The sequence below is a fragment of the Phyllopteryx taeniolatus genome, chromosome 4, assembly GCF_024500385.1.
Source record: "Phyllopteryx taeniolatus isolate TA_2022b chromosome 4, UOR_Ptae_1.2, whole genome shotgun sequence".
NCBI classification, from domain to species: domain Eukaryota; kingdom Metazoa; phylum Chordata; class Actinopteri; order Syngnathiformes; family Syngnathidae; genus Phyllopteryx; species Phyllopteryx taeniolatus.
In genome coordinates this window covers 17,197,350-17,217,159 of record NC_084505.1, presented here as the reverse complement: position 1 = coordinate 17,217,159, position 19,810 = coordinate 17,197,350, and the positions used below count along the sequence as shown (strand labels likewise).

The following is a 19,810-nucleotide window of genomic DNA, read 5'->3' as shown; positions in this document are numbered from 1 at the left end:
AAATAAATGCACTGAAATCATCATTTCAAGCTGCAAAGAGGATTCTTGTCACATCTTTGACAGAAGAACAAAAAGAGAGGTGTGGATTTTGAGTAAGCACAAGAAGCCATTCTCAGATGCAAAACAAAATATAGGAATGGACATTTGGTGTGATTTTAATATGTTTTGGAATTCCCGGGATGCTTGATTCTCCTTAGGACAGGAATTCATTTTATTTGCAAAAGAAAAATGTTCTTCACCCCCTCCTGATATATTTGTTTTGGATTCATGACAGGGGGTCATGTTTTGTTCTATTCAACTCGTTATTTAATTTGTCCAAATGGAAAAGACATTTAGTTTGTATTTTTTGTTTTGAATAAAAGACTTTTTTGTTTTAAGTACTACTGTACATCGTTATCACGTGTGTGCTGAGCGACTTCAATAAATGGACCTTTGACTCAAATTACTTGTGGCCCCTTAAAATTTGTATTTGAGTACCCCTGCACTACACCATCTTATTCTCTAGAGTTATATCGTTTTCATTCAATATGGTACGAACAAAATATTTGGGACTGCATTGTGTGCGCTGACATTTCCCTGAAGTGGGCCTCTTAAATTTTAATTGAGGACCCCTGATACAATTGTACACGGAATGTGTTGATTGAAAGCTTGCCTCTTCCCTCTTATACTGCTGGATCTGTCGACATGACTGAACAATAAGCTAATGCCTATCTGTTGATGCAGAATGGGCCCAAGGCTTTATTTCACAGAACGTATGTCTACAAAATGTTAGAAGTTGTGTGTAAGTTGAGTTGTGTGTCTTCCTGTTTAACTATAATTATGCAGTGATGAACTTGCGATTGACCTAATGACCCATCCGTTGATGTTGTTTCCAACTGAAGGCAAGGCAGATTTGTGTATGAGAGCGAGAGCGAGAGAGAATGTGAATATGGCAGGTGGAGGTTACTAGTTTAATATGACACTTATGTACCTTCTCTTCCATGAGGCCATATGGAGGGGAGATAGGAATGGCAGATTTGGCCCAATTAAGCTAGAATTGAAGCATGGACTCCACGCAAACGGGCTGCCACGCACACACACACACACAGTTGTGACTCTGGGGTCACATGATATCACCCTGGGGTTACACCGTCGCACTCCTTCATACGTACACACAAAAATGTTTGCCTTGTGTTCCACGTCTCTGAGCCACTTAAGCAGGTAGTCGGCCTCTTTTGTGCCCGTACAAACACACACACTCATGCAGTTTTTATGCACACACATTAACCGCAGTCGCACCCTTCCTCGCTCTTTCAAACCTCCATCCAATGCACCACTCTTGCCTTTTCCTTACACTCATAACATTCAACGTAGATCGCCAACTTTTACCCTTCAGATGAGCACTTCTTTTTCCCCATCTGAAAAATTTCCCTGCAGCCCAAGTTATCATTCAGGAATATTCAATTTCTCTCTCTCTCGCTCTCTCTCTCTCTCTCGGTTGCATTACAAACTCAATGCAACACATCGAAGTACTCTCCCGGCAGGGGCACGGCGCGGCACAACAGCTGTAACTGCATGGGACGCAGTGTCTCTACAAGAGTATCCTCACACTGGCGCATGCAGAATAGTACATGAGAGATTTTTTTTTTTTACTTTGTTTGTTTATTTTGATTGGGTTTTTTGTTGTGATGTGTGGCGTGTTGTGTTGCTTTTGTTTGTTGCCACACCTGACACAAAAGACACAACCGCAACGCAAATGTTCAAACCCGATTCAGGCTTCCTCAATTATTCATAACGCTATTGCGGTGCTCGGCGCAGCGAGAGAGGGAAAGAGAGGAGTGGGGAGGGGGGCTACGTATCCTAAGAAAGGGAGCTTTAAAAATGGAAAATGTAATTGTTGACACTGAGCGACCGTTTCACTGCAACCAGCCTGTCAAGCTCTCAAACCTGTGCCCTCTCTTGTTTCCCCATCTGACTTACAGTATGCCTCATTAGATCCACTTTTCCTTTTGTCCTTGTCTCCTCGTTTAAGTAATTCAGAGCTTTCCCTACTGTCTTATTCTCTGTGTGTTTGTATAATCACCCCTCTTCACAGCCTTGCTCAGAGGGCAAGTCTTGCCATTGCAGCCCGTCAGAACACATGCAAGAGATATGCGAGGGAGCAAGGGGGGTATCTCAACCAGGCCGTTGCGAGGAAAATGACCGCTGACCTTGAATGTGTGATTGCTCCCGCTTCGCCATTGTGAGGTTACATCATCTCATTTGTAGTCCACCCTAGTCCCCTCTAGACTTTGAAGTGGGGGGTGGGTGCACTCGAAAAGATGAGCCCCTGCATCTTACTTTTTCCCGCCGGCCTCAAACCTCTTGGTCATGTCGTCGATGCTTTATTGTTTTTTGAGGTAGGTTCTCTTAACACAGCAGACCACTGTGAGGTTTATCCCCTCCCTCCCTATTATGGAAATCACTGCCCTCCACTGGCGAATGGTCCATTTCTGTGAGATATGGGTTGTAACGTGTTCCCCGAGGAGAGAGGCCGAGTGACTGCATGAGCGAGGGAGAGAGAGCGAGAGAAAGAGAGAGTGTGTGAGAGAAAGTGAGAGCTGCAAGCAGGCAGGGGGTAACATGAAAAAGTGTTAAGAACCGGCACTGAATGCGGAAAGGCGAGCGGGCGCGTTGGGAAAATAAAAAAAGAGCATGCGTCTGCCGGAGTCAGAAATAAAAAAGGATGTAATGGTGAAAACAATTTAAATAAAAAATGCCAGCAGCTTCAAAAGAAGAGATGACAAGTCTAGCAAATCTAAAAGTACAGAGCAGAAAAAGGACAAATATGTCGAGAAACTCAGAACAGGATGATTCTTTTTCAAATGTACACAGTAATATAGACCAATGATTCTCAACTGGTGGATCGGGACCCAAAGGTAGGATGCGGCTCCATTTTGGGTGGGTCGCGAACAACTAGTAAAAACCTATATTGGTCATACTCATATTCAGATTTTTTTCAGTATAGTACAGAGGCGTACCAATTTCCCACATGGGACATATTAGATAAGTGACAGGAAATCTTACTCACTTGTACTCCACAGTCACTAGTTTCCTCCGTCAACAGAAACAGTGTGGCTCAGCCTCTGGCCATTTTTAGTAACTAAAGAGCATCATTTGCATAAGATGCCGCTGTTAAAATGGGGGCAAAAAGTCAAGTCATTTAGCAGAACCTGACAAGAAAATGTTATTGCTAGCTCATGAATGGCTGCAAAAGCAGATTACTGTATTTTGTATTTATTTGTGGTTCTTAAACAACGTTGTGGCTAGTACTGGCTACAAGAACGTTGTCCTGAAAAATGTACAGCTCTATTTTCCTCCTCGTGGGTTTTTTGTCAGGAAAATAGAGGCCAACCTAAAGATAAAGTGGAAGCTTTTGTCTCAGTATTGCCAAATGGAAAGTATTTCTACATCCTATGTAATTATTTTTCAAAGTACAGATGGAAAATCATCCAAGGTTTTCCTCAAATATAGAACTACAACCAACTAACACACTGGTTACTGGTATCAGGTATAACATCATATAATACATTCCATCCTTCTGTGAGAAAAAGATCGTAAAATTCACGTTACACTCAATTGTTTGCAATGAATGAGAACGTTCCTTACAGTACATCAGCTCATTTTAAATGGAGGATTTCATATTTCTGGCACGAGGTGATGTTTGCAGTATTGCTTCGACCTCTCCCGAGTCAAGCTGCTCCTCGCCTGAAGTCTTCCTCTGTCGCATTTGTCTGCTTCAAGGTTAGATCATAAATGAGACTGATGATGATGATGATGAGGATGACCCTTCCTCAGTGTTTCATCAGTGAGAGTTCAGCAAAGGGGAGAGAAGCATTAAGTTAGGGCACAGCATATTAATAATTCTGAGTAGATCCGAAGAGGTGTGGTGGGATTTCATGCCGAGTTGGCAGTTATGGAAGCAGGCACGGTCACACAGTTTGTTAGTTTGTTTACACAGTGCTGCTTAAAATCAGTAAGAAATCAAGAGTTCATGTGTTAGAAACGTACAGTACAATAGAGCTGTCAAATGACTGAAGGGAAAGTGCTGGGCTCATTAGAGAATACCAAAGCTGGGGAAACAACGGGCATCCACATCAAATACACACTTGAAAAAGGTTCAGCAAAAGAAGGTTTTATGTTGTCTGGATTGTCCGAAGTTGTAATGAATGCAAACAGATGCGTTAGGCTTAGGGAATGTCTCTTCAACAAGTTTACTGCAGCAGAAATACTAATCATACAAATGAACGCACATTTACATTTAGATTACAAGAAACTTTTTTTTTTTTTTTTTTTTTTTCAATCTGAAAACAACAACATTGTTTTAGTCATTTGAAGGCAACAGCATTTTGGAGGTTGACAAAGGGTCTCAGTGGACGTTTTTGAAGAAGAAGGAAAAGACGACGTTATCGCTTCTGTGTAAACACTGAAAATGGCCACGTGCGAAACAAACAAATGGCATGCGCATGTGTTCAATACGAGCGTGGATGACGATGACACCACCAAAACAACAAGGCAGACTCGTGGCGTTGTAAATGACAGTGAACATTTACTTCTCTGCTCCTACATGCAGTTTTATCACATGACATACATTCCATTTTTAACCCACATTCATGCTGATAAATGGAAACAAAAAGACACTTGTGTAGAAGACAAAGGGGAAAGCAGTTGGAAACGTGCCTGGCCTATTTCTTAAGAAAGGGACATTGACACTTACTGGCGTGGCATTCAAATGAAAGCATTTTTGCCCATCTGAGATAGTTAAAAGGCAAGCAAAACTCAGGTGAAAGGAAATGTGTGTGTGTGTGTTAAAAAAAAAAGAATAACGGGAACACTTAAACAACACAATGTAACTTCAAGTCAACGGCACTTCTGGGAGATCCAGTTAGGACGTAAGACCGATTGTGAATGGATTTCAGCTGCTGTTGTGCAGATGGAACAGACAACAGGTGGGAATGAGAGGCAATTAGCAAGAGAACTCTCTCAAAGAATTGTTCTGCAGGTTGTGACCACAGACCATTTCCCTGTCCTTATTGTTTCTGGCTGATTTTTTGTTGTTGTTGTTGTTGTTGTCGTCACGTATGCATTTTGCCAGTGCTCTCACCACCAGCGATATTATGAGGCGGTGTTCGCAACCCACAGAAGCTGCTCCGGTAGTGCAGCTCATCCAGGACGCCACATCGACGGGCGTGAGTTGTTGTCTTTCGTAAAGACAGAGCATGGGTGCATTTATCTGTTCGCAACATCTGTGGTAGAGTTGCACTTGTAATATCCTGTTCAACAGTATGTTGGATGGTACACTGTTTGTACACAGACAAGCAAAACACATCGATATGTTGTCACAGAGCCACCCGATATGATTTATACTGCGTATGAAGCAATCCAAGATGGCAGAGCCACTCTATCATCAGCCGCCCTCAGTGTGAACAGAAATGCATATACTCATCTGTGCTGCAAAACAGATCAACCACATCATTACAGAGCTCCCTTTTGATATATAAAGAGAATCTGTCATCCAGTGTTCCTTTTTTTTTTTACAACCTTCTGCGTGTGGTTGTGCAGCTGAAGGCTCATTCAGCTTCACTTAATTTCCACCATCAATTTCCAAATACAACAAACGCGCCCAGATTTGTACGTTAGTGTAAATATTTACACGATGCCCCAAAGTGATGAAGATGCTATCTTTTTTTATGAAACAAACTCTGTCTGTACTGTTTTCCTTTAATGTTATCGTGATTTAAATTGCTGTCCCTCGTCATGTTTCTGGGAAATTTAGTATAAAACTATGCATAAAGTTAGGCAGTTATATTCAAACTGGACTATCACATAAGGATATGCACAATGCTGTGTTTGCACGTACTGTATGCACTAATGGATGAATGGGAGAGGGAGAGATGCATCTAAGCCGATCACATATTTGTGCCCACATTGTTTGTTTGTTTGTTTGTTTGTTTGTTTTGCTCTGACTCGACCATCCCTGTTTCAGTCCCTGTTCGCACTACATGCCACTCATGAGATGCAGCATAACAGATGTCACTCAGTAGAGTGTGTGCTTGGCCAGGGCAATTATGGAAAAAGTCATGATCAGGATTAGTTTGATTGCTATTGAAATCACGATTAATAAACACGATTATTCATTGATTTCAAAACTTTGTATTTATTGAACTACCAAAACTCACCTTTAAATATCACTTGATAGAACAACAAGAAAATAAATTAGTAACAAGTACAATAATAATGTAGAACAAAATGGAATACAAAAAAGCCAAATAAAAATAAATACAGCCATGGCTAAAAACATTGGCACACCTGGGGTGACTGTATTGTCTATTAGACATATCCTCTCAATATTCTGGCATTTAGCAAATAGAAATAATGTTGGTAATACTATATTACCTAAAATGTCATAATCAAACTTTATTAAACTCGTTTTTCACAGATTAGGAAGAATATATCCCCGTGAGGATTGTTATGTTGTCTGTCTATCTGTGTTACTGTGGCGTTTGTGTGTAAATATTCATTATTCGAAGAGAAATCCCTCGTGTGATCGAATGCTAATGTTAGCGAGCCCGTCAATAGGGATTTCCATTGACTGTTCGAATCAGCCGGCGATGTCAAAGCCAAGTGTGTCTTGTATTTAAATATACAATGTGTGCAATTATTTTTGTTGTGCGTTTATTTTTACAGTAAACGCCAACTGGGGTGTCAATAAACAGCTAGATAGATAGATAGCTAGATAGATAGATAGATAGATCAGCAAATGTGGTTCAGTGTTGAGACTAAATGTTGGTCAATTAAGTACGCTACAGTAATGTATTGCACAATACTCAGTTTAAAATACTCATTTTACACACATTATAATTATTCTTGCTTTTTTTTTTTATTCATGATAAGTTTCCAGTAACTTGACAGTTTGGGAGCTCCAACCAGACCAGTAATTGAAACTACCGGTATGTGTAATTTCAAAGGAAATTGACAGCATTTTGGCCAGTTATTGTAAATACACACAAGTTGGATGTTTTGTCTTGGAAGGAAGGGTGTCATTTATTTGGCTGAATCAGTATTTGATTCCATCGGACATCCCTGTGCTGTAAATTGTTTTATTGAGTTTTTCTCATCTTCAACTTCAACATATCTCTTCTGGGCCTCGTCACATTGTTACACTCAAGCTGAGGAAACCCTATACTGTATATGCTCTGCAGCTGTTGTGGGTCTATGAAGTCCACTGGGATGAGTGTAGAATGCATATGAGGAGCAATGTTCCAAAAATCCTTTTATGGGCTGACTTATGGAGTAGCTTCCCGTCGCGGTCTACATCCACTTTGATCCCAGCCTGCCTAGGAAACATCATTATCTTCCGTGAATGCTTCCTGGAGGAGTCTGCTGATCAGTAAATGCCACAAGTTCCGCTCCCTGCTGTCTCACCACAAGGAGGCGAAGAGCCGCAGGATGAAGATCTCTCTTTATTCTCACCCGTTTCTCTCCTGTTCTTAGCATTCAAGCATATGCAGGAAATTGGAATAGAAGAAATCCGACTCATCATGCACTTTGAATTCTTTTGGCCAGCTATTGTAAATACACACAAGTTGGATGTTTTGTTTTGTAAAGGAAGGGTGTAATTTATTTGGTTGAATCAGTATTTCATTCCATTGGACATCCCTGTATAATGCTGGAAATGCACACTCTTTCTGCAGACAGTCTCCTTAAGGTGTATTTATTGAGCACAGCATCTCTAAAACCGTCATTACATTGTTGCACTGTTTTACCAACCCAATGCGAACAGAAGCGGTATTTCTGTCCTGCCTCTACCACAGGGGACAGCTGATGAATTCATGAGATGTCAGCACATATGTCACGTCCTTATCCACTCAATCACCTCAGATAAACAACCTCTTTGGAGGAATAGATACAGCTTGGTATCTTGTGGGGTCTTTCACTCATAAAATATGTGGACAATAAAGAAATCACTCTCATTTTGATATTGAGATTGATCTAATTATTGACTGATTCGGATTTGGTTGCATTATGAACTCTGGTGGCTTGTAAGTGTTTAAAGTTGAACCTCCATAGTTGAACACAAACAGATTTGTAAACATTTCCTATAGAAGATCATGGAAATTGAATTCATTAATTCTGAAACATGAAGTAGCATTGGAATTGTATTCATTTAACCTTTCTTTAGCCAGGAAAACTTCATTGAGATTAAAAATCTCTTTTACAAGAGTGTCCTGGTCAGGACAGGCACAGGACAAGTTAAAACATTCAGACAAACAACCTCAGAATACATTTCCTGAGCATCATCCAAACTCTCTAAACCCAAATTAATGGAAGCATCGACAGCCTGATGTTTTGGCATCCAAGCGGCGAGTCCTAGTCCTGTTAGTCCTTTAAAATACATGTGGTTGACGTGTCTGTCTCACAGTTGACAGGGGTGGCGGTGGCGTTGTTATCCAGGCCAAAGCCCTTTCCAAGACATTAACAGCTACAAAGTTCTCTCTAATTTTCACTGACTTTATCTGTCCACCCTGTAAGCTTACTTTTGGTTCAGTCATTATGTAACTGGTGCAAGCAAAATTTTGCTCTGATGATAACCATCTGTTCCCTAAATATGCAACGTCTCAAATGAACAATATAATTTCCAAGTATGAAGTTTAATAGATGAACAGAATCTAAACTGGCAAAATGGTATAAAAAGAGTATAAAACCTCTTCACATAATCTGTATCGCCAACATATATAGACCCTTTCCAAAAGATTTGAATATTATGGAAAAGTTTATTTATTTTCATAATTCCATTCAAAAAGTTAAACTTTCAAAGATTATAGATTCAGGGCCCACAATTTAAACAATTTCAAGTATTTATTTATGTATTTATTTTTACATAATTTGGGTTTGCAGCTCATAAAACACAAGATCATGAATTCAAAAAATGAGAATACTGTGAAGAAATCCTCCCCAGTTTTGCAGGCCATAAATGTTTTAAACTGAGTGTCACAAACTAATCATCGACTAACCTCTAAGCACCGGCACGTTTCCCCAGGTGTCATTAAATTGCTTCAGTTCGGTTCAATTGTCTCAGTTGGGTTCAATATGGGGAAGACTGCAGACTTGACAACTGGCCAGAAGACCATCATTGATATCCTCCACAGGATGGGTAAGCAACAAAGGTTCATAGCTAAGGAGGCTGGCTGTTCACAGAGTGCTGTGTCCAAGCATATCAATGGAAAGTCGAGTGGAAGGACAAAATGCGGCGGCAGAAGATGCACCAGCAAAAGAGATGACCGTGGGCTTCAGCGGATTATCAAACAGAGGAGTTTCAAGAATCTAGCAGAGATGCAGAAAGAGTGGAATGAGGCGGGAGTCACAGCTTCAAAAACCACCACATTCAGATGCATCCGGGAAATGGGCTACAACTGTCGGGTTCCTCGGTTCAACGTAGGAAGGGTCTCAACTGGGCCAAGGAAAAGAAGGACTGGACTGTTGGCCAGTGGTCCGAGGTCCTCTTTTCCGATGAAAGTAAAGTGTGCCTTTCATTCGGAGGAAGATGGGTGACGAAGCGAACCCAAGCTGCTTGAGGTCCAGTGTGAAATATCCACAGTCAGTCATGATTTGGGGTGCAATGTCCAGTGCAGGTGTTGGTAAACTCTGCTTTCTTAAATCCAAGGTCACCGCATCAGTCTACCAGAATGTTTTGGAGGACTTTATGATTCCTTCTGCTGAGGATTTGTATGGAGATGCAGATTTCATCTTCCAGCAGGACTTGGCCCCTGCCCATACCGCCAGAAGCACCAAAACCTGGTTTGATACCCATGCCGTCACAGTGCTTGACTGGCCAGCCAACTTAGGTGGAATTCTTTCCCATTCTTGTTGATGTACAACTTCAGTTGCTCAATAGTCCAGAGTCTTCGTTGTTGTATGTTTCGCTTCACACATTTTTAATCGTAGGCAAGTCTGGAATGCTGGCAAGCCAGTCTCGTACTCTTCTACTACGAAGCCACGCTTTTGTAACACGTGAAGAATGTGACTTTGTATTGTCTTGCTGAAATAAGCAGGGACATCTCTGAAAAAAGATGTTGCTTGGATGGCAGCATATTTTGCTCCAAAACCTGTATATACCTTTCAGCATGCTGCCTTCACAGATGTGCAAGTTACCCATGCCATGGGCACTCACACACTCCTATACCATCACAGATGCTGGCTTTTGATTTTTCCGCCGATAACACTCCTTTTCCTCTTTGGCCTGGAGGACACAACGTCCATGATTTCCAAAAACAATTTGAAATGTGGACTTGTCAAACCACAGCACACTTTTCCACATTGTGTCAGTCCATCTCAGATGAGCTTGAGCCCAGAGAAGTCGACGCCTTTTCTTGGTGTTGTTGATATATGGCTTTCGCTTTGCGTGGTGGAGTTTTAACTTGCATTTGTGGATGTAGTAGAAATGTGTCTTTTAGTGTTTCGATTGGAATTACAGTATAATATCAGTATTTGTCCACTTTTAAACCCATTCTTCTCCAGTTTTTATTTAAAAACGGCCACAAGACTCTTTTTTCTTTCTGCTAACCCCATTCAAGGGTCCTCAAAGCAAATCAGCCTCTTCCACCATTCTCTGTCCTCTGCATCTTCTGCTTTAACTCCAACTATTTGCATGTCTTCCCTCACCCCATCCAAAACTCTTCTTTTTTGTCTTCCTCTTTGCCTCGAAGATGGAGGCTCCATTTCCAGAATCTTTCTACCGATATATTTAGTGTCCCACCTCTGTGCAGATCCAAACCATCTCAATCTGGCCTCTCTTGCTTTGTCTCCAAACCTTCCAGTCTGTGTTGTCCCTCTGATGAGCTCACTCCTGATCCCATCCATCGACGTGACTGCCAAAAAGAATCTCAGCAACTTGAAATGTACACTCCCGTCTCTGTTTCCTGTCTTTTGGTCATTGCTAACCATACAATATGGCTGCTCTCGCTGCCATCCTATAAACTTTTCCTTTCAGTTTAACTGGTGCTCTTCTGTCACAGATCACCCCTGACACTTTGCTCCTCCCCCTTCATCCTACCTGTACGCTGTTCTTCACCACTCTTCCACATTCCCCATTGCTCTGAAGAGTTGATCCCAACTACTTGAATGCCTGCACCTTCTCTATCTGTTCCTTGTAACCTTATCGCTCCACTGGCCTCCCTTTCATTCACCCACGTGCTGTCTTGCAACAACTGACCTTCAGTCGTCGCCTCTCCACTGCCTACCTCCATCTTTCTAGGTTATCTTCCATTTTGCTCCCTCCTCTCGCGACAGATCACAATGTCATAATCCACGGAGACTCCTGATGACTCCTGCCTGACCTCATCTGTCAATCTGACCTTCATCATAACGGCAAGAAGGGATTCATAGACGATTTTTGATGCAGTTTCACCTCAACCAAGAAGTATTCTGTCACTCCAGCAGCACACCTCACCACTGTCTTACTGTTCTCACACATCTCCTGGATAAGTCCAACATCCTTCTCTGCCACTGCAGATTTCCTCATATAACCACAACTCTTCCCTTGGCATCTCTTGATAAATCCACAAAGACACAATGCAGCTGCTTCTGACCTTCCCTATACTTCTCCATCAGCATTCTTAGGGCAAATACCTGTATGTTATCTGGGGTGTTGTTTCTAGGCATGAAACCAAACTGTTTCCTCACTAATCCACACTTCTTGTCACAACCTGGCCTCCACTACTCTTTCCCACGTTTTCATTGTATGGCTCATCAAATTCCTCTGTAGTTGCTATAACTCTGCACATTGTTCTTGAAAATTGGCACCAGCACACCTTTTCTCCTCTCCTCAGGCATCTTGTCATTCTTTGAGATCCATTTGAACAATTTTGTCAAAACATTCATTGCCTTCTCCCGAGGCACTTCCTTGCCTCCACCGATATCTCATCAAGACAAACAGCCTTTCTACTCTTCATTCTGTACAGAGCTTTCCTCACTACATCCTTTCTAATCTGTTTACCTCCCATTTAACAGTTTCTACCGCCTCTGTCCTCCTGTCTCTTTATTTTTCTCATAGATCAACTCGTCAAAGTACCCATTCCATCTCCTCAGCTTCCTCACTCATCAGTACATTTCCATCTCTGTCTTTAATCACCCTAACCTGCTGTAAAGCCCTCCCAGTTCGATCCCTCTGCCTGGCCATTCTGTACCCCTCCTTTTGCCCTTCCTTTGTGTCAAACCTCTCGTACAAGTCATCGTACTCTTTCTGTTTGGCCTTTGCCACCTCCTTCCTCTCCTCCTGTGTCCTCTCTGTGATCTTCAGTTCTCTCACTATCTTATTTCTTCTCCGCCAATCTCTTTTCTGTACATTTTCCAGAATCTCATCGTTCCGTGACCAACTCCCTTTATCTTCTTCTGTCTCCCCGGAAGGATACACCATGCACCTTCTTCTTGCCTGTCTCCCAAATCATGGTTGCTGTGTCAATCCAATCATCTGCCAGTTCCTTAAAAGACAACCCAGTTTTTTCTGGACTAGGAAACAGTCCTAACAACATTCCACTTTTCTTAACTTCCACAGTTTGATCCTCCAATCTACCTTCACTCTCTTTCCTTTTCTAATCTCCGTTGTAATTTTAAGTCACCCCCTAAGGTTTCAGCACTGTCAATGTGCCTGATTACACTACACTTGAAAGCAACAACAATTACCAAGCGTCTGACTAAAAAGAAATGACCATTGAGGAGTTTACAACTGCTCTGTCTTCTTTTGAAATTTTTCAAAGTGTATGTAAAGACAAACATGGTAATTGTGTGTGTCTTAGAAGTGTGCTCGTTCACATGGCTGACTTTTATTCAACTGGCATGGTCTTCATTCCCATCCATTGCCTCATTCATATTTGTCCTGTGACATTGTGGTTTATTAGCCCATTGTGGAGTCTCCCTTTTGTGCTAACTCAGCTGGGATAGGCTCTCCCCAACACCCACAACCATAAACAAGATAAAAGGTAGATCCAGTAAACTGGGTTGAGAGGTGGGGATGAATTTATTTTGTAATTAGAATGCCGTTAAATTTTGTTACTTTCCATGAGGCAAATGAACCTGACTATTTCTCACTGAACAGGCAATCACATTGTTTTCCAACCTCAAAGTTGTTCTCCCTACTGGAATAAAACATAGCTGCGGTGGGACATATGAGCACTTTGTACAAACGCCTTGTCATTCTGTTCACTGCTATTCAACTGAGGCTCTTTTCTGCAGTGCATCATGGGGGATTACTGCTGCAAAGTGATGCGTTCCTCTCTATCTCAGATAATGAAAATTCACTTCAAGGACAGGATTAAGACCAGAAATCAGCCTGAAGTCGTTGCAGAAAGGTTTGTGTATTTTCTTTACCCACGTATTGTATATCATTGTGCGGACTGATGTTTAATAGGGCTTGCTCACATCAGGCCATTCGAACTGAGCTGGACTTGTCTGATATTCCCTCACCCTTTTCCGTCCCCGCTGGCCTACTTCATTATACAACACTGAATTATGTTTTTATTTCTATTGCGTGAGGTGGAATTTACCATGAATCCCTGGCCAGAGGAGAGATCATGATGGGTCATGAGCCGGTCATGGACCTTTTTTAAAATTCTGAATTATTTCTATTGTGCATGGTGGTATCGATCATGAATAACTTGCAAGAAACAATCACAAGACAGTATGTATAACAAGTCTAAATTGCAGGCCCGTGCATGTGCCCATTCAAAATCGAGCATATTTGTAGTGGTAGTATTTCTTTATATTGTACAAGGTGGCATTTATCGCTCATAAATAGCAAATAGCAAGGCAACATTGCAGTACAGTAATTGTATGACAAGTCGACCTGCGTACCGAACTTGAGCTCACATCTGTCCATGGCACGGCACGGTTTGCCTAGTGTAAGTACCGGGTTGTAAGGGTAGACAAAATTTTCTGCTGCTTTACCTTAAACCAACCACCATCTTGGACTGCTACATAAGGAACGCCAATGGTGACCAATGGCAAACTTTTGGGTTTGTGGTTACTCGAGATGAAGCAGATGAGGTGCGGCAATACCTCGTGAAGGCATCAGAGTTGAAACTAAATATTGGTCAATGATAAGGTACAATAAAACAATACAATTAAATTTGATACAAAATTGCACTATTATCTCAGTAGAGTACGATCTCTTTAGGCCATTGGCCAACGCAGTTGTACTCTTGTTATTCTTTTGCAGTAATACAACTGTGTTCTCTATATATTGTACTTGGTCTTGCTCTTTTTATTATTACTGTTTTGCCCTGTAGTTTAGTGCCTCCATTTATCTCTAAACGTCTGTCTACATTTTGATGGCGGTATGGCACTCCCGTTTTGAAAGAGCTGATGGAAATACACGTTCCAAGATGTATGCCCACCTCATGAAACATTTTGAAGAGAAAGCTTGGGTAGAGAGACAACTATGTTGTCTGTCAAAGTGGTGCTGTCATCCAACTTCAGACGCACATTGTTCCATTGTAGATTGGGTAACTACACATTAGAGAAAGTACCAGTAACATGCACTGTTACATTAAGTATCACAATTTTATTACAAAAATTAAATTATTCATCTCTCAGGTTTGCCATGCTTGGAGCATATAACAATGCAGTAAAAAACCCACACCCAAAGATAATAAAGCAGATTTCAACAATGCTTTCATAGCACTCTGTCATTCATGCTGTTACTATACAGATACTGTAACATTCCTAATACAGAGCAGTACAAACACCTGCAAAAACAATCGGAAACAATAAATTTAACCCAGCTCAATAAAGAGAAAACTAAAATTGATAAACACTGAAATTGCAAATTAAACATTGTGTGCGCTGAACATTTGTAACAGCCCAAGGCACCCAGGCTTTGTAACAATGTTGGCAAGTCGGCGACATTCTTACAGAAAAACTTGAAGCGAACGACATATACAAACTGACTTGTACCACAGTCTGACTTTGCATTCTTCGTCCATGCCTTCCTCTCCTTCCGTTCTCTTTGTCAGTCACAGTGCAAGTTCCGGAGGGGCCAAGCGGCGTAAAGAAGTAATATGAGGAGGAAGATTCACGCTCAAAATCTCTTCACAGCGTCAACCGCTGACGGGAATTGACAATGGTTCCTCTGAGAAACAGGTGGGAACGGTTATGTAATTCCTTGCTCGGACGGTGACTTATCCAGATACGGAGCGTACGTTGCCAGCTGCTTGTCCCAGACGAAAGAAGCCAAAACAAAAATCTAAGTTGTGCTTTCAACTGAACACCTCAGAAAACAACAAACGGAGGTTTCCCAGAATGATACCCCCCCCCCCCCCCCCCCCCCGACCCACCCACCCCACCAGGATGAAAATTGTTGTTCAGCACAAGAATACTTAGAAATGGCAGAAATCCCAGATTGAAGCTTACAACTAAACTCAAGATCAAATGGCCTCTAACAAACATCAAATGAAGACGAGAACAACATAAACTCTGAAATACACAGAGGCCTTTTCTCCATGGCTTCACCTCAGTTCAGTTGGCTGAACGACAAGGCTCGAAGGCCCACTTGGTTGCTCCTCCAAATATTTCAATGTTGCTCTCCATCCAAGAGAAGACATTGCCAGCCTGTGCTTTACTGTTGCAGGTTGCCAAGTTGTAGATTTCGGTGATGGACAGTTTCCTATTCCACATGTTTAGGTTTGCTAACTCACCAACAAAGGCTTGTGTTGCATCAAAGCCTCCCCCTAGTGTATCCTGGAGAAGGAGACAAATAAAAACAGTTGTTAAACCAAAATGTGTGAAGATATTGCCAGAGTCAAGTCATATCTTTTTTTGGTTTTAAGTTGCGGGTTTCGAAAACAAAAGGGAAAAAGATACAGCTATCACAACAGAGGAAACTGGCACGTGCCTCTGTCCTGGCTGCTCAGTATGATATACTGTAAGTCTAAGGTGACACTATGTCAACATCAGTAACATAAAGGGATGGAAACAACAGTGCAAAGTCAGCTGTTTTCGGAAGAGTAAGAGTTTCATGTCAAGATACACGCCGGCTAAGCACATGCAATAATCCCACCTCTGCACATTTGCCACTGCATCCGTCATGTATCATCAGTTAACTGGGACTTCATAGTTTTTGGTGTCCTAAATTGTCATGTTTTTCCTCCCAGCAGTTAACATATTTATACACTCACATGATACACTAGTTCCACACCATGTGCCATCCGAGGTTGAGTAATTGTATTCAATTTGTGTTGTATGTGTCACACTTTATTTAACGGTAATAACGTTTTGTATGGTTGCATGACAGTGTAGATTGTTAAATGTTTGGAGGTTCTACTGTACCCTAGTTTCAAACTGAAAATTAGATTTCACTGCTGCTAATTTTGGCAATGTGTTTTTTAATCTACCTGCTCCTGTCCCAGGACGAGCACCCCTTCTGGTTTGACTGGGTGATACGGTGCCAGATTCTCACCGCTGCCCCTCATCACGCCATCCTGGAAGGCCTCCCACATCCCATCTCGGGTGGTCCACGTGATGCAGAGGTGATGCCATTTGCCGTCATTGATCAGGAACGGCAGCTTTGCGACCTGCAGCAGACACATTTCGATTTAAACCACAGCATTTGCAACTTGAAAAGACTTCCTACACACGTCCCTCCCAATCCGACTGAATCACATCCACTCTTATCTTTTCCCACCTTGCTACCATACTTTCTGCCTATAGTGTTGGACTTTCAGTATAATATGTACCTTGTCATTAATGAGAATCTCCATTGGGTTGTTTCCCCATTCAATCAGCACCAGTTCGTTGGCCTGACCCGGGACAGCGTACGAAAAGGGTGTCCCCACCCCTGGTGAGGCATTGGACTTGATCCACAGACACACGGTGAAGGAGTACATCTCAGGCAGACTCCTCTTGGCTTTGGCGTACATGTAGTTGGTTCTCAGGGGGAACGTCAACTGGAACTTATCGGTGGGTCTGCTGTCTTTGCCTGCACATGAGATTAATGTCAGTCTGTCTGCAAAGGTTTGCGTCTTATCTGCACGCTATGGGTATTCTTTTGTATCTAGTAGGTTTATTTAGAAATGAGGAAGAGGATAGAGATGCATTAATCAACAGACGTGTTTATGCGCATGAGCCAACAATGAAGATGTCAATGCAATTCATATGAAGACAACTCAAGGGTGACAAATGAAAGACATGATTTTCTGTCCTCCTGTTTGTATTCTCCAATAAGACTGCGTTTGACTATCACTTGTTTGACGGGATATCAAGCTTTCCCTTGATGACCAGTGACGTGGCCATACGTCCATCCATTTGCTAAACCGCTTTTCCCGTCGAAGGTCACGGGTGATCTCGAGCCTATCCCATCTGACTGGAGACGAGAGGCGGGTTGCGTCCAAAGTAGACGCCTCATTTAGCGGCCTTATTTACGTGTTTTGGGAATGTGGGAGGAAGCCAGAGGAGGCTACCAGGAGAAATGTCCACACTGGAAGGCTGATGTGGTCATAAGTGATGTGTGAATACCAGCATACACACTCACACGCACACGCACACACACACACACACACACACACACACACGAGTTGGAGGGATGAAAAAGCCTCATAAACGCTCCAACTCGCCCATGAGAAAAGCACTTCTCCTAGGCATTAGCTCTCCGCAGCAGAAATATAGCCTACTTATGGCTTTTTAAAATGTTTTTAATTAATGTATTTATTTATTTATTTTTGCAAGTCACACTGACAGCGAAACGCCAGAAGGCGAAAGGCCAAACAAGTCTTAAGATATGCAAAGCAATGCAGCTCTCTTTGCCCCTCTCAGTGTGCGCGCGAGGCGATGGCTGCCGCAGCAGCAAGTGGGGAAAAAAACAACAACAACAACAACATTTGAGTCGATGGGAGTTCATGAACTCATCGTATCGGGCTTCGAGAGGATGGCGTGCCCTTGAGCAATCAATCAACTCGAATGACACTCCTCTTGTCAAACATCCACTGTTAGCATTGCGCTGTCAACGCACCTTTCTCCAGGTCGGTGATGCGGTGGTGCAGAGAAGTGAGCGTGGACTCCACTCGGTTCCGTTGCTCGCTGCCATTCCTGGAGCCACTTTTGGCTTCTTCTAACGTGTTGACCCGAGACAGAACCTGCTTCTCCATGTCGTCGATCTTGTTTTGAAGCAGATCCTTCAGACTGTTCGCCTGCACGGTGTTATTCCCTCGGCTGTATTGCTGTAGCGTGGGGCGGGAGAAAAGGGAGGCGTTTCAAAGAAGAAAAATAAGGACTCCTTTTCTGATGGAAATCTTTATTTGTAAATTAGGTGCGTCGGCCTTACTGTATCTGCGGATGTTTAGCTCCACGTCACATTATTGAGAAGAACTAATCACGCTTTCCCGTATGCGCATTCGCCGGCTACTTTATTATGTAGTTTGCAAAGGCATCGTGCGGCACTGAATCATACTGAAAGCGACCCAACAAACTCAAATGTTACACTGTCGTTCTGATGCATTGCACTGCACGCCACTCCAAATGCGATAACGTACGTTCTTAGTAATCAACCTACTGTCAAATTCATCTCATGTGCCATGCATGCAATATGTTAATCGTCTGGGTTTTTTTTTTTTTTTTTTTTTTTTCCCTTGCTTAGATTAGATACAAATTTCCTTCAACGCTGCTCTTTTGTTTTTACTCTGTTGGTCGTATTAATACGAGTGTAGATGTGTGGAGATTGCTGCAGTGACTAATTTCCCACACGGGATGAATCAAGTAGGCTATCAGTCAATCAATCAATCCTTCTGTCTATCTATGTATGTATGTATGCATGCACCTCTCTCTGAGATGGCCAAACCCAACTAAGCATGCTTATTTTTCGCGATACAGCTCTCGTATTGCATCATTTTAATGATGCGACTATACCGTCTATACTCACTTCAAGACTCACACTTGAAGGTTGTTTGTCGAACAGCGCGAGAGCCCAAAGAGTGGAGCAGAGGTGTAGTGGAACTTGCCTACCTCGAGGTTCTCCAGTCTCTGTTTGAGAGTCTGTAAAGTGTGTCCCAGCTGGGCCAGGGTCTCTGCGGTGCCTCGTGAGATGTCCCCCATCGTGTTCTTGACGCCCGGCCGCCTCCCGCCGGGTCCCGCCGCGGCCGGGAGGCTCTGACTCTCGCAGCGACTCAACTTGGTCGTTAGTTCCCTGATTGTCTCCTTCTGGTTCATGATGGTCTCCTTTTGCTGCAGCACGGTCTCTCGCAGCTGCATGACGGTGGTCTTCAGGTCCTCCGCCGGCCCGCTGTTCTGCATGGTGGCCGCGCACAAGTCCGTATCCTTGGGCACCGACGTGCAAATAAAATGCGTCTGTCCCGAGTCTTGCGCGGAGCTCTCCGAGGTGGCCAGGCAACAAAGGAGCACAAGTTTCCACGGGAGTCGCTCCATGGTTCCACTCGTGAAGTGACAATGGAGCTGCTGAGGCGTTCAGCACCGCGGAGCTGTTCACCGAAGCTTGCAGCCGCAGCGAGCCGTGCGCCTTTATATAGCGCGCTTGACGCAGCCCCCCATTCACACCGCGGCCCATTCTTGAAGCTCGTGCACGCTGCGAGGAACAGTCGCCCACGCGCTTCATCATATCAGCTCACGGTCGCTCCCGTTCAAGTGATCCCATTCCCCGATCATTCAATATTGTATCCGTGCATTATCGTTTCACTTGTAATTCGAAATTCCATGTGACTGGGGAAATAGAAAGAGTCACTTTTAAGTCTTTCCTGTCACTACGGTATATAACGATGATCGCGCCACCTTAAATGAGCCTGAAGGAGCACTC

The 19,810-nt window shown here is 42.9% G+C and overlaps 2 protein-coding genes across 4 annotated transcripts in view; one reads left to right on the top strand and one right to left on the bottom strand.

Moving 5' to 3' along the window:
- The window catches only part of LOC133476525 (endonuclease V-like), a 74,498-nt gene extending 59,741 nt beyond the window's left edge, over nt 1-14,757 (top strand). For all 3 annotated transcript variants that reach the window (XR_009788078.1, XR_009788075.1, XR_009788077.1), the window contains one exon: nt 13,249-14,757. The gene's annotated coding sequence lies outside the window, so the exon portion shown is untranslated. The remainder of the gene's footprint in view (nt 1-13,248) is intronic.
- A 597-nt stretch (nt 14,758-15,354) lies between these two features.
- On the bottom strand, nt 15,355-19,593 carry LOC133477333 (neuronal pentraxin-1-like). The gene is given in 6 exon segments (XM_061771958.1): nt 15,355-15,750; nt 16,404-16,583; nt 16,746-16,987; nt 18,017-18,224; nt 19,006-19,449; nt 19,451-19,593. Coding segments are annotated over 6 exon segments (1,410 nt in total). The 5' UTR covers nt 19,565-19,593; the 3' UTR covers nt 15,355-15,528.
- Between the last annotated feature and the right edge of the window lie 217 nt (nt 19,594-19,810).